Source organism: Pecten maximus, chromosome 15, assembly GCF_902652985.1.
Source record: "Pecten maximus chromosome 15, xPecMax1.1, whole genome shotgun sequence".
In the NCBI taxonomy this organism is placed as follows: Eukaryota; Metazoa; Mollusca; class Bivalvia; order Pectinida; family Pectinidae; genus Pecten; species Pecten maximus.
The window spans coordinates 27,966,808-27,980,456 of NC_047029.1; the positions used below are offsets into that span (position 1 = coordinate 27,966,808).

At 34.2% G+C, this 13,649-nt stretch overlaps 2 protein-coding genes across 2 annotated transcripts in view; one reads left to right on the forward strand and one right to left on the reverse strand.

The window, feature by feature from the left end:
- Window positions 1-122: 122 nt before the first annotated feature.
- On the reverse strand, window positions 123-4,208 carry LOC117343468. Its single transcript, XM_033905827.1, has 5 exons — window positions 4,127-4,208; window positions 2,720-2,916; window positions 2,396-2,474; window positions 1,982-2,179; window positions 123-754 (listed from the first exon to the last, which is right to left on the reverse strand). Exons 2-5 carry the CDS (start codon window positions 2,840-2,842, stop codon window positions 540-542), a joined length of 615 nt encoding a protein of 204 aa, XP_033761718.1. The 5' UTR covers window positions 2,843-2,916; window positions 4,127-4,208; the 3' UTR covers window positions 123-539.
- A 2,114-nt stretch (window positions 4,209-6,322) lies between these two features.
- Window positions 6,323-13,649, forward strand: part of LOC117343912 (vacuolar-sorting protein SNF8-like) — a 29,911-nt gene continuing 22,584 nt past the window's right edge. The window contains exons 1-3 of the mRNA XM_033906469.1: window positions 6,323-6,455; window positions 7,096-7,146; window positions 13,370-13,508. Coding sequence (XP_033762360.1) covers window positions 6,402-6,455; window positions 7,096-7,146; window positions 13,370-13,508 — 244 coding nt within the window. The 5' untranslated portion in view covers window positions 6,323-6,401. The remainder of the gene's footprint in view (window positions 6,456-7,095; window positions 7,147-13,369; window positions 13,509-13,649) is intronic.

A 13,649-nucleotide genomic window follows, 5' to 3' on the forward strand; every position in this document is an offset into this window, starting at 1 on the left:
CAAGCAAGTTTTCGTACAATCTCCAAACCACTCAAAATGAACGGTGATTTTATACCGAGAAATGAAAAAAAAAGAATATTTACAACACAACGCCGAAGTAAAAAGAAAAGAAAAAATTCCAATTTTAGGTAATTGTTTCTCTTTATTTTCGCATACAGTGTTCGATGTTTATTATTTACAATTATATATGTGCTGATAAAGAAACCATGTTTTTGCAAAATGCACCGCATGAAATAAATTTCAGTCTATTTTGTTTTCCAAATTGGCAATTATTTATTGCAGAGACTATTTGTTATTATATTACACCAAAAAAATATAAAATGTACATTGTATAAAATGTTCAATAATAAATGTGTAAATAAAACGCATATCAAACAAAATATAAATACGTTTACAAAAATATTTTGAGACAAATATTCAACGTTGTCAAATGAACAGTTTCCAATTCATTGTGAAAGCATACCAATTCCCAATATGCCACCCCGCCTCCATTCCCGCTAAAAAGATAAATAACACAGAAATGTGAGAAACAAGTTCTGTCACTCGTACATGTATCGATTCTGGATATCTTGGTACAGTTGTTCGTAGCGTTGGAGCACGCGCTTGTTGTCATCCCGCTGTCTGTCCAGGATAAAGCGCTTCTCTTGAATCCGGTTAATTAGTCCGTCAATTTCCAGGGCCAGGGACATCACTTTTTTGTTGACACTCGCCATCAGTTTGGTCTTGGACTCCTTCTCCTTTTTTATGTTTGACGCTTAAGAATAACATAAAAAATCATTGTACTTTAAAGATTTAAGGGAATTTAAAAAGCTTTTCCAATCCAAATACTGTGACGTTTTCTAGCATACATAATGAAATACAAATGTATTTGTTAAGAATTATTACCACAGTAATATATTTGAGAAAACACACTATTTTCAACAAAAAAAAAAAAAAAAAAAAAACCGTTGATAATAGACGCAACAGCGCAGCGACACATGTGCTACAATGTATACTTTGGGCGTCTTATTTTGAAGACGCGGCCGATGGTGTAATTTTTAGCTTATCATGCAGACGCGGTCGATATCTAATTTTTCACTCGCTTTATTATGGAGACCCAGTCGTCCTGTGTGAAAGTCGATGATATCAATTTTTGAGCTCGTTTTCTTGTTACAACGCAGTCGATGTTTTTTTTACTTAAGAACACGTCAAACAGATATCTTCTGTGTAATGAGGGCGCGGTCAATGATATTTTATTTTGAGCCCATCCTGAGAAAACGCGGTTGAAGAGATTTGCATTTTGGCCCGTCCTAGCAATGAAAGATATGATCGACGATTTATTTTGTGAAGCTCGTCCTATTAAAAGACGTGGTCGACGATATTTTGAAGTTCGTCACTGTTCGTCCTATTTTTATAACACTGTCGATGGTACACAATACATGTACTTCCGAGACTGTCCTATGAAGACGTCGTCGAAGATATTCACTTTTTAGACCATCTTATTGTGAAAGACGCGTTCGACGATATAATCATACTTTTAAAACAACCAATTTTGATGATACGGCCGCTGATAATCACTTTTGAGTCCGTACTATTATGATGACATGCATATGGAGAGGCCTTATTATCTAAGACTTATAAGGACTTGCCTGTTGTCCATTGTTATAATAAAATTTGTTGAAATGAAATAAAACGTGGTCGAAGATATCTACAGATGTACGTTTTGGCCCGTCCTATTGCGAAGACTTGCTCGAAGATATCGTCTTTTTGTCTCGTTCTATTGTGAGGACGTGGTTGAAGATTTACTTTAGACTCGTCCTATTGTGGGACGCGAACGATGATATTTACGTTTGAGCCTGCCAGTTAAATTGGTACAATGTGGTCAATGAATCCGATTTTTTTAAATACGCGTTTGGTTAAACCGACCGTTGTGTCCGGATAATTCCTTTTCAGTCTATATAATACATCATGTTTAAACAACGCGGTCGACTATGATACTTACATTTAAATTTATACTTTTTGATCAGAGTAAGGCGATGTTTTCTCGTTCTCCGTACCTCCTGTCGGACAATACGCGACACTTCACTGTGAATGCGGTCCTGTCGTCGGAACTTCTTCAGCCACTGTCCAGTTGTCTGTGTGACCGCGTTCGCTTTCACCACTGGCTTGGACTTAGTCTCGAGACGTCCACCACCAAAAACTTACATGTAAGCGACAGGTTTAAGTTAGGTAATTGTAGAATGATATTTCATCACAATTAATGGATTGGTACAAAAATTCAACGACTAATACAAGCTAGACAAAGCCCAAGTACGACATCATGTATAAAGGTGCTCATTGAGAAAGCATCATTCCATCATCTATTGCAGTGTAGACTACTAACTCTTTACCTACAGTGTTGTAAAAAAATACTTACATTCGCCAAAGAAATACGAAGCACAGTGTAGCGTTAATTCCACCAGGATAATCACCCAAACTCGACTCCAGATACTCGCCTAAAATGAATAAGATTTGCTCCGTGAGGAATATGAAATGGTGAATGGAAAATCTGAGGATCAAAAACCTTGCGCATTGTAACCGAAATAATAGATTAGCATTGATACAACATTTTATTGTCAAATTGATAGCAAACGCATACGTGAAACATTGTCACTTTTTTTTCAAAATGAACAATTGATTATTCCGTTGTCGTTGAGGTCGATACTAACATAAACACCTATCGTAAAGTAAGTATGCCTACCTCATGTTGTAAACCTTGGTAAAATTCTTGTCCACAAAATTGAAGGAAGTATATCGGAGCTCTGTAAGAACACATAATTGATAACAAAAACAGTATACACAAAAATATCCAAAACCGCCACATGGTACTCGTCCTTTTAAGTCGGTATCCACACAGGTCAGAGGTTCATCGTGTTTATTTATTGGTATAAGTCCATTCTGAAAATTAAAAGCCATTTTTTATTTACAGAAATGCGACTGTTAGTGTTTGTTAAATCTACCTTATTATATTTCATAATTCATTTCAAACTGCTGTACTTTGGATTGTTTAAAGATGACCACCACATTTACACCTCAAACACAGGGACTTGGCACGAATTCCCAGCCCACGGTCCAAAGATACGTGGACTGTGGGTTTGAAGTTCGTACCAAACCCCTGTGATCTCGAATGTAACTTATCAATATTAAAGCGACAACAAATGATTCAATGTTTACGGTAGATGCAGAAAAAGTTTATTTGTTAGTTTTCTTGCTTGCTGGTTTTAACATCTGGTGTGATTTTGAGACGGAGTATCCTTGTAGTAGTTGGTGGCTACCTCATGGAACAAAATACTGGAGGCCGCAGATAATCGCGATCAGTTGGGATAGTGTCTTGGCCAAAGACACTAGTCTCGGCTTTCATGAGAAAGACTTACTGGCTAGAAGGCCAACCACCCTGAGTAGGGATGATGTCACCCCTGAACTTCACCACATTAAAAGTATATATAGTTTAACCAATGCTCAACGTACTGCGCTATGGCGACCCCATATAAGGACAACGTACTGCGATATATCGCGACCCCATATAAAGACAACCGGCTGTGCTATCGCGGCCCCGTAAAAACGACAGACCGAGCTATCGCGGCCCCATGAAGACGACCAACTGCGCGCTGTCGCGGCCCCGTAAAAACGACAGACTGAGCTATCGCGGCCCCGTAAAAACGACAGACTGAGCTATCGCGGCCCCATGAAGACGACAGACTGAGCTATCGCGGCCCCGTAAAAACGACAGACTGAGCTATCGCGGCCCCATGAAGACGACAGACTGAGCTATCGCGGCCCCATGAAGACGACAGACTGGGCTATCGCGGCCCCATGAAGACGACCAACTGCGCGCTGTCGCGGCCCCATAAAGATAACCAACTGCGCTGTCGCGGCCTCATAAAACCGACAGACTGAGCTATCCCGGCCCTATACATACAAAGACACTTAATACCAATGGATACGTAAGGCAACATGATCTTATCTTAGTGTTACTTCTTACTTGAATTATTCTTTGGCAATATGACTTCTAGTATCTTGATAAATCTAAAGCCATGTAGACTATGCAACATAAGTTTTTTTCAAATGGGTTTCGTAGCATCGACGGCAATGTGTTAATAATACTCACTTATATCAGCATAGGTCGAACTTTTGATGGAACGTCTAAATACTAAGCAGACTTTATAAAAATGGCCGAATGCTTGTTTATCATATTATGACGTCACACTGTTTCTGACGTTAGAGCCGTTTCAATTTCCCGCGCTATAAAGATTATGGCGTTATATTATGAAGGCGACGCCTTGATCTGTAGCTATTTCCTATTCACCGTGGCGTTGAGGTAAAATAAATGTGACATCAGCATTTGAATACAAACTTAAGATTGTAACGATAACATTTCCAGTTGAAATAGATATATAGAAATCTAATTGCATTTAGTTTGTTTTTGTTTGTTTTTTGTTTGTTTTTGTTTTTTGTTGTTTTGTTTTTTGTTGAGAAATGGAGCGTGATTACGAATAATCATGGAAATAAATCTAACCTCGTAGAAGTTATATATTCTAAGTGTACTGTTATAATTAAGAACAAAATTCAATTAAAACAGTTTCTCTCACTTGATATGAAGTCTTACTTTAAGAATGAATACATCCCTAACATTAAAACTGCGTTTTCTTATCAAAGAATGGAAATTGTTTTCGAGAATTACAATCCAATAAAAGTTTGAGTTTGTTTGTTTGCTGGGTTTATCGCCCCGTGAACAGCCAAGGTCATTTTGAGGCGGGGTATCGGTGTAATAGTTGGTGACTACACACGAGAGGCCCGTCGCATGCCATCCAAAGCAATGTTAGGGTAAAGTGTCTTGCCCAAGGACACAACCACGACAGCACAGATCGAACGGCCCGTTTCTGAGTTTGCAGAGAATCGCAAAACGCTATCGGAAAGGAACTTTGAACCCTTACGTGCCCGGCGCTCTAACCGACTGAGCTTTCGCAGCCCCGCTTACGTTACTAACAAAGCAAGATATCGGTAAAAACTGGAATTTAAAACATATGAAGTGCGATCTTTAATTTGTATAGTTTTATTTTATATAAGGAATTATATAACGTCGGTGGTTTGATAAATAATGCGTGTAGCGCTCGTTGTCAGTATAATAAGGTATCTGGTTATGTGTCTTTGGCAGTATATGCTTCAGTGAGGTAACACTATAATGTTGGCATTCATTTCCGCACAAGGAGACAAACATGCTAACCATGCGCATGCATCTCGCTCACATGGGAGACCGTCCTTATATGACCATGGCTGTTTATAGGACGCTAAACAATACAAAATGCAAGCCATGTAGCGATACTTATGAATACAGTATATATCGGTTAATCTAGAGTTTCTTTTTAAATAATACGTCAAAAACATCTTCATTCAACTAAAACTATATATTATATGATATGATAACTGATCTTAAAAGTAATATTTCACAATAAATATGATGTTGAGCTTCCTTTATTATCAATATAAGCCACGTGGATTTGGCACAAATTGACAAGCCATTGTCAACATGTATTATTATGTATTATGTGTACTTAACATATGTCTACAAGTGTGCATGAGGCGGCGTTTTACTATTTTAAGATATAAATGTGGCATTATTAAGGCGCCTTTCACCGTACACAGTACATTCATTTTTTATCAGGAAATAACTTTTTAATGTAAAAAATCAGAAGCATTTTTTGTATATAAAAGGTTTTTTGATGTCAAGAATTAGAAAAATCGATATGTTGATAGTAAAATGTTATGACCTATAATTTATATCAGGAAATAAATTATTGATTTATGAATTATTTGTTGATATCAAGAATTCGAAAAAACGATATGTGCCTTAATTGTTACCGCCTATTTTTTTATATTAGGTATAAAAAACGACCCCTTTATTGTTACCACGTATTTTCTTAATATCAAAATGGTTTTTTTCATATATCAGAAATAGTCTGGCATTCTTGGTATCAAAATTCGGATTTTAAAAAATACTGAACAGTATTTATCTAGCCATTTAAAATGATTTTTTGTTATCAAATAGAATTCTTACTTTTTGATATAAAAATGTGAATAAACGGCGCCCATCAAATTGTGCCAAGTACTTGTCATGACCTGCTGCATTTGGTCGTGTGGCTTATTTATGGCTTTGTTTCAATTTTTAGTTTAATTATGGAAACCAGAGACTTGTATGTAGATATACGTCTCTGTGGAAACTAATAGTTTTTTTCAGGGACGTACGTAAAACATGAAAACGAAAGTAGAATTTTATGTACGAGTTGTCTCCCCTCGGTCAGAAATCTTTTGTGGAAAATAATGAATGTCTGTTGATATCTAGGATATTTGGCATTAGATACGCTTGTTGTTATTGTATAACAGTCATGCACAGACGGGGACATGGAATCGGGGCCATCAAGAAGAAGGATCTGGCTCAGGTATATGTGATTAATCCGTCAGTTGATCGACTATAAATCAAACCCGTGGCATGTACCGGTAAATAAACATCATACAATGTATCTTTGCACTGACAGGATCATCCAAAGTCACAGGGTCTTGACACCCCACTTCCCTATAGTGTAATGAGTTTTCAAATTTAAAAGAAGTATCAAGGGCTGCAGGGTTAAGGACTTGAGCCAAGTCCCAGTGTGATGTAAACCTCGTGTCCATTGACAGTTGCAATTTATCAGTGAATTGATAATATTATACTATATAGAATACATGTAACAAAAGTTAGTATTTTTATTATTTCTAAAAACAAGCCAATATGATGACCTATTTAGTGTAATGAATCAAAATTCAGTTCCTTCTAAGGCGGTGTACGTGAAAAATAATTTTTACATTGTCTATACTCATCATTTCATTTATATACAATGTACATATACATTTTTTTGTATGTACGTATCACCTTGTATAATAATGATATACAGCCGGTAATATACAATGTATATGTACAGTTTGTATGTTACAATCAGCATGTGTATACAATTAGATGTGTCTCTGTTTGATTTACATATATATATATACACGTATGTAATCATAATTACAACCAAATCAAGAAATATTTGACATTTCCAGGCTCGTTACAAAGACAAAGGGTCAGAGATAGCAGAGGATCAAGTATCACAGGTATGTAAATCTGTAATAGGAAGGAGTAAATCTTACCCTGCTCTCATACTTAAAAGAAATTTAGTGACCTCTCACTACCAAGGCAAGCATCCTACATGTACCACTATAGGCTAAAGGAAAATTCCCACTGCCTGAGCTATTAGGTTGACCTACAGTTGAGTGTAAGCTAACCTTTACACCTAGTGCACTAGTAGTGCACTATGTTTAAACTAGTAGTGCACTACATTTAAACTACAGGTAAACTAGTAGTGCACTACACCCTAAGAGGTGATGAACAGCAAAACCCTCCATACAGATAATGGGCAGTACCCAAGGCTACCTGTGATTTTTACCTGTACTGTATATATATATAAGGCTATCTAGCAGTTATATTCAATGCTCGTCAGCTGAAAGGCCATAAGGCCTTAAAACCCATAAATAAATTATATTCAAAGAGTTATTAATAAGGTTTTGGAAGTTTAGTTTGCAGATGTTATATTTCAACTTTTCTATTCTTGTTAATTATACACTGTAACTAAATTAAGACAAATTTACTTTATAAACCTTTAACTAAGTTAAATTGTTCAAGCCAAGTTTCATTTATCTTTTGGTACTTTATATGTTGTATTGATTGATCAGTTATAAATGTCACATGTTTAATTCCAGTAATTTTGTTTTAATCACATGAAAGTATATAATAAAACATTTGACAACAATTATCGTTACTTGAACATTTTCAATTTGATACATTTAATTTATACTGTAGTTTAATTTCAGATTAAATTAAGCAGCATATTCATAATTTCATTTTTTGATGTGACATTATGCTTATTAAGAGTGGATGTCAGCAAGCATCGAGCAATTTTGGCAAAATATGGAAAGTGTCAAAATTACCAAAATGCTTCAAATTTACATATGTTGGTCTAAATGTAATATCATGCAAGGAAATAGGTATCAAGTATCAAAGTGATCACCGTTGCCATGGAAACCGACAAGTCTTTAAAAAACCCATGTGATAAAAGTATTGCTATTTTTTTTCTTAATCATTTGCCAGCCATTTTTTCTTTTGATTATAATGCAACATTAAGTACATAAAATATAATGTATAATCATTAGCTTCATCGAGGTTGTAGATTGTAAAAAAAGAGGATTTAGTATTAATACCATTAAATCTAAGCTATTGAGAGGGACGAGTTATCTCCCCTGTTGGAACTCTTTGATGAAAGGTACAAAAAGTTCATTGTTTACATGGAAAGATGGATACCACAGCTTCACAGCATTCTAGACAGTTATGGTAATTGAAAAGATATGAACTTCTTTTTAGACATGGGAATCGGTTAAAATAATGTTTGTATGGAATTTCCCTTCGATGGTATACTAGAAGTACAGTGAAATTGTGAGGAGATTGCTACCCAGCAGTAATCAGTAAAAGTTCCTAATTCTAAAAAATAAGGCACATGTTTTTTTAAATATATGTAACAACCGGTTATTCCTGTAATATTAACTATACAAAAGTATACATAATTGTAATCTGTACAATATTTTCAATTATAATACAGTTATTAAAAATTAGTAAACTTATTCATCTCTGTTTTTTAGACCTGTGAAAACCATGGTAACCACATAAAAAAACCTAAAAAAAAAAATCACAAATTAATGCCAAAATAACCTGCGCATCTTTTTTCGGATAGCTATTTCAAAATCTAACATATTCATCCCAGTAACAGAATTAAAATTGTTTTGACATGCAATGTATGTTCATTTGAATAGTAGGATTATCTGCAATCGAAGAGTTATTATAAAAAAAATGTGCCAGAAATGGCTGACATCTTCTAATCATTGGTGTCTAAGAAGAGGTACATGGAACAAATATTGAATATGGTTGAATTTGACTGCAAAGTAATAAAACATATTTATCCAAACTATTAATTTTCACACCCAAGAGGGTTTTACTGACTGCAGGAACCAAATTCACTCAGAGCAAAGGATGTGTACAGATATTTTAATTGCTTATTTTTTAATGTATTTACACCCAGAGGTGTACATGTAGCATGATAGACATACAATTTGCAGAGGTATTTCACCTGTAAATGGATACTATCATACATAAATATGGACTGAGAGGTAGAGTCTAGAATTATTTTCTAAGTACTCAGCAGGAATGCTTTTCTGTTTTATACTGTTACATACACTTATAAATTTTGAATGTTCAAAATTCAACCAAAAGTACTTCTACAGCAATTCAAATTAACAATCACTGATTATTATTTTTTCAAGCTTCTATATACTTTTTTTTTTTAGTACTTTTATCACCGAATGATAATGTTGACCTTGACTTTAAGGTCAAATGCCAAATTAATGTGAATTTCTGTCCAAAGACCACTGATTACTAAACAATACTTTAGTTTTTGACACATTTGAGGTATATCTGAGATAAAATCACTTTATGATTCATGTAATATTGGGTTTTTCTCTAATTACAGGATAATGAATGTCTTTTCCATCTCTAAACAAAAACCAATACTTCACAACCATGGATGCAGCCATTACAATAAAAACTATCATGCCTGAAATCCATTCACATTGCTTTTTTTTCATATACAAGGTCTGTGGTCCTTAATGGTCACCAGAGTTTTGCAATATTTTAGTTTATTCAACCCTTTTGGACTCCACCCATCAGCCATATATAATTCACAATTTTGGTGGACCTTTGATCATGAAAGTTTCCTGCCAAATTTCATTGAATTTGGTTTGGCAGTTTTGGAGAAGTGGAAAATGTAGCTTGTTTACTGTTGGAAGACGGACAAGGACGGGCAAAAGGCGATTAGAATACATGTAGGTCACTAGAGACTTTGTCTCAGGTGACCTAAAAATAAAGTGTTGTATACCTCATTACCTCATAAAGGCAAGGACAAGATATTTTGAAGTTGAAAGCCATACTATATAGGTATACTTTGTCAATACTTATACTGTTTCTGGGAAAAGGGTGGAGAAACAGAGTATGCATGGCCAGAAATCCACTGAGAAGTTGTTCAGAAGGGGGATAACTCTTATACAATTGTCACAAAGGTGACTTGTGTCTTTAATACCCCAGTAGGCCTAATGTAGGCAACATGATAAAGTCTGTAGAAGAAATCAACCTTACATCTCAATTTAGTTAAGTTACAGTAATTAGGAACAAAAATCTACAGCAACTCTCATAATGACACTTTTGATTTCAGCTTTGTGTTCTTTCATTTTCTTCTATGCTAAGTATTACTATTTTTTGTTAATATCTGACAACTTCAATATTTTTGGTGACCATATCAAAATGTGTCAAAGTAAAAAATGTTTAAGTGTTCAACATTGAATCAGTGAAAGAAGAGTTCATTTCTTTGATTCAAAATTATTACAAAAAAGAACTGTAAGTGCATTTTCTCTAATTAAATAAGTGGTTGCCATGGCAACCAAACTGCAAATAAACCTTTTTTTTTTAATTTCATAATAATTGTATCATTGAAAATGTCCATTCATTACTTCTTTTTAAGGAGATGAATTAAAATGTGGTTAAAAAGTTCAATTTATATATATATACATTGTTTTATGAGAAAAAATGTGCGGAAAATGTCAGAAATCATGAAAAAAATGGGAAAATTCGAATCATTATACCAAAAGCGCCTCTAAGTTGCCAGCCAATTTTATTTTTTAAACTTACCCTGTAGACATCTAATGAACAGAAAACCATATGCAATACTCCATGTATGGTTGTAGATTCCAAATAAGGTCAACCAAACGTTATCATATTTTGATATCTTTTCAGTTAGAATTCCTTGCTGTATTCAGGTTACCATAGCAACAGTTTGTAAATATTGCCAATTATATTTTTTTAATCAAATGATTAAGGGGGTCACCATTATTAAATTGTGGCTGTAAATACTTTAATCTCACTGTTATTTAGGATTCAGAGATACTTTAAATCCTAAAAATTTGATGTAGTCGATGTGTTATTTGAGCCCGTAACTAAGGAAGTCATATTGCTTGGATACGGAACCACAGACATGATTGAAATTCCATTTTTGTTATTCATATCCACCAATTATAACATAATTTAACATTTAAGGTCACTTTTTCTAAAATCTATTTTTTTCACTTTCCACCTAATGCTCGATGCTTGCTGACATCCACTCTTAAAACCTAATTCAGCCCATAATATATGTTGTACACTCAATGTGTATACATCCAATTCTTAAGGTCAGAAACCTGAACACATTAAGAAATTAATTAAATATTGATTTAATATGTAAAGAAAGATATTCTTTGAATGTACTGGTAATTAAGTGATCGAAACAGTTCTACATTTCAAAATTTTAAGTTTATAAAAGGTATATGTTACTTGTAATACAACTTCCATCTTCCTTTACTGAAATAGTTGAAATTTCTGTACATGTACCTGTGTGCAGGTATCTTGAAGATCTAACATATTGGATCTGATTCCAGGTACATGTATCAGTTACAGGTAACACTGAATGAGATAATGGCCTGAGGGAACAATTAATGTCATTTTTGTTATAAAATACATATACTGGCAAACTTGGGGAGGGGGGCAACAGTTTTAAACTTATATAACACACATACATGTTCATGTATCTGGAGCTGTACTTGAATTATGCGACACTTATATTTGTAATTTCATAATTTTCTTCTAAAAAGTGACCTGCTAACAAATATATTATATACACATGTGGATCATGCGGACCTTAAGCTTAAGGTTTTTTTTTACAGTTCACACTTACATGTTTTTTGCAATATTGTTTAAAAACAAAATTTTAGGATATATTTTGATCAGCATTTAAGTGTTTCCCTATTGCATTAAGAAAATGATTAATTGTTCTTTACCTTAAAATGTATAACTGATGGGGATTTTACCTCTTCTTGTAATTAAAGAAAATCAGCATACACACTATATTTATTGAATATCTTTATTGAGTAGAATTTTTTTTATAAAAATTAATTATTTTTTGATGATTTGCAAAAAACCCCAAAATTTTTGAAAAAAACATCCACAGGCAGATAATTATCATTTATGGGTAGCGTTAGATGCTAATTACAGGTAGGTAAGGCAGAGGAGCCTGGCACAGCATGCTATAAATGGACCCCTGGGGGGTAATTGGGGACTTGACAAAACTATAGCCAGGTGTTAAAACAGGCACACCTTAAGACTGATCCTCATCTGATACATACATATAGGTAAGGTGTTATAGAGGTCCATAAGGTGGTAGTGAGGTTGGGTTTGGGCCCTGGGGCCCAGGTGGCCATGACAACAGGCATGTCCTGAGAGTACCAATTATATACATACAGGTACATGTACATAACTTGTTGTGTAGATACATTATATGTCTCTTACAGAACATAAATGAGAATATATGGAACTTTTGATTCTTGATTCTTGATTATGTACTATGAAATTATTTCATGGTTGAATTAACAGATATTAATGAAGTAACAATACATAGAATTTAAAAATATTTTTGTCTGATAAAATAATAAATATTAAAATATATGTACATACACAGTGTACATGAAAAAAAAATCTACAGTCATCAAGGCCTTAGGTAGAATTAATCATTAATATAAAATGTATATTAATCACATCTAAAAAAATAAATGAAAGGCATCAACATTTTGACATCAGAAAGATAAACCTTAATTTTACCATATAATGAAATCTTTTTAAGAAGAAAGAATGATAAAAAAAACCCACTACACATCCAATTGATAGAGTTTTCATTCCTCTTGTGCAATATATCATGTAAGAACCGCAGCCAATTTTATTTTGAGTTAATATAAGATAAAATTTTATCAGCGTTTAAATATACCTGGTAAAGTCAGGATGACAGATATAAGGCAGTCAATTTACACAAGTCTGTATATGTAACAACTACAGGTATCTAACACAGGTGTCCAGTGGCAGTGCACTGTCCATTACCTGTATTGGGGGATTTGTGGTCACACCTGACTGGACATAGTGCACTACTAGTTTACCTGTAGCTTAAATGTAGTGCACTACTAGTTTAAACGTAGTGCACTAGGAGTGCACTAGGGTGTAAAGGTTAGCTTACACTCAACTGTACCTGTCTTTAGCCCTAGATCTGTTGAATGTGTAACGTTCATGATATATCAGAATAAAAAAATGTTATCCAAATCTGTTTATAAGAGTCATTTGAATGAACAAATGAAATATATAATATATGTATTTTTCACTCAGATGGCTAAACAAATGGAGAAATTTAAAGAAAACCTAGAAGACTTTGCTGCAAAACACAAAGAAGATATAAAAAAAGATCCAGAATTCAGGGTCCAGTTCCAGGAAATGTGTGCCTCTATAGGGGTGGATCCCTTGGCATGTAAGTTTATATACAAATACTGTCACCTCCTTTCATGCCAGTAGTGTGTGTTATTATTTGACCAGAAATACCATTTAACTATCTATATATAGTTATTCACATATATTACCCTGGTGTATGGTCATTGTGTGAGTGTGTCCT

Excerpts from the sequence above, each read along its gene's own strand:
- LOC117343468 (XM_033905827.1), bottom strand. The coding sequence starts at position 2,842 with ATGTGGCGGTTTTGGATATTTTTGTGTATACTGTTTTTGTTATCAATT. Across the intron at positions 2,475-2,719 it reads ACCAAGGTTTACAACATGAG|GCGAGTATCTGGAGTCGAGT; the intron begins GTAGGCATACTT and ends TATTCATTTTAG. Across the intron at positions 755-1,981 it reads CAAAAAGTATAAATTTAAAT|CGTCAAACATAAAAAAGGAG; the intron begins GTAAGTATCATA and ends GTTATTCTTAAG.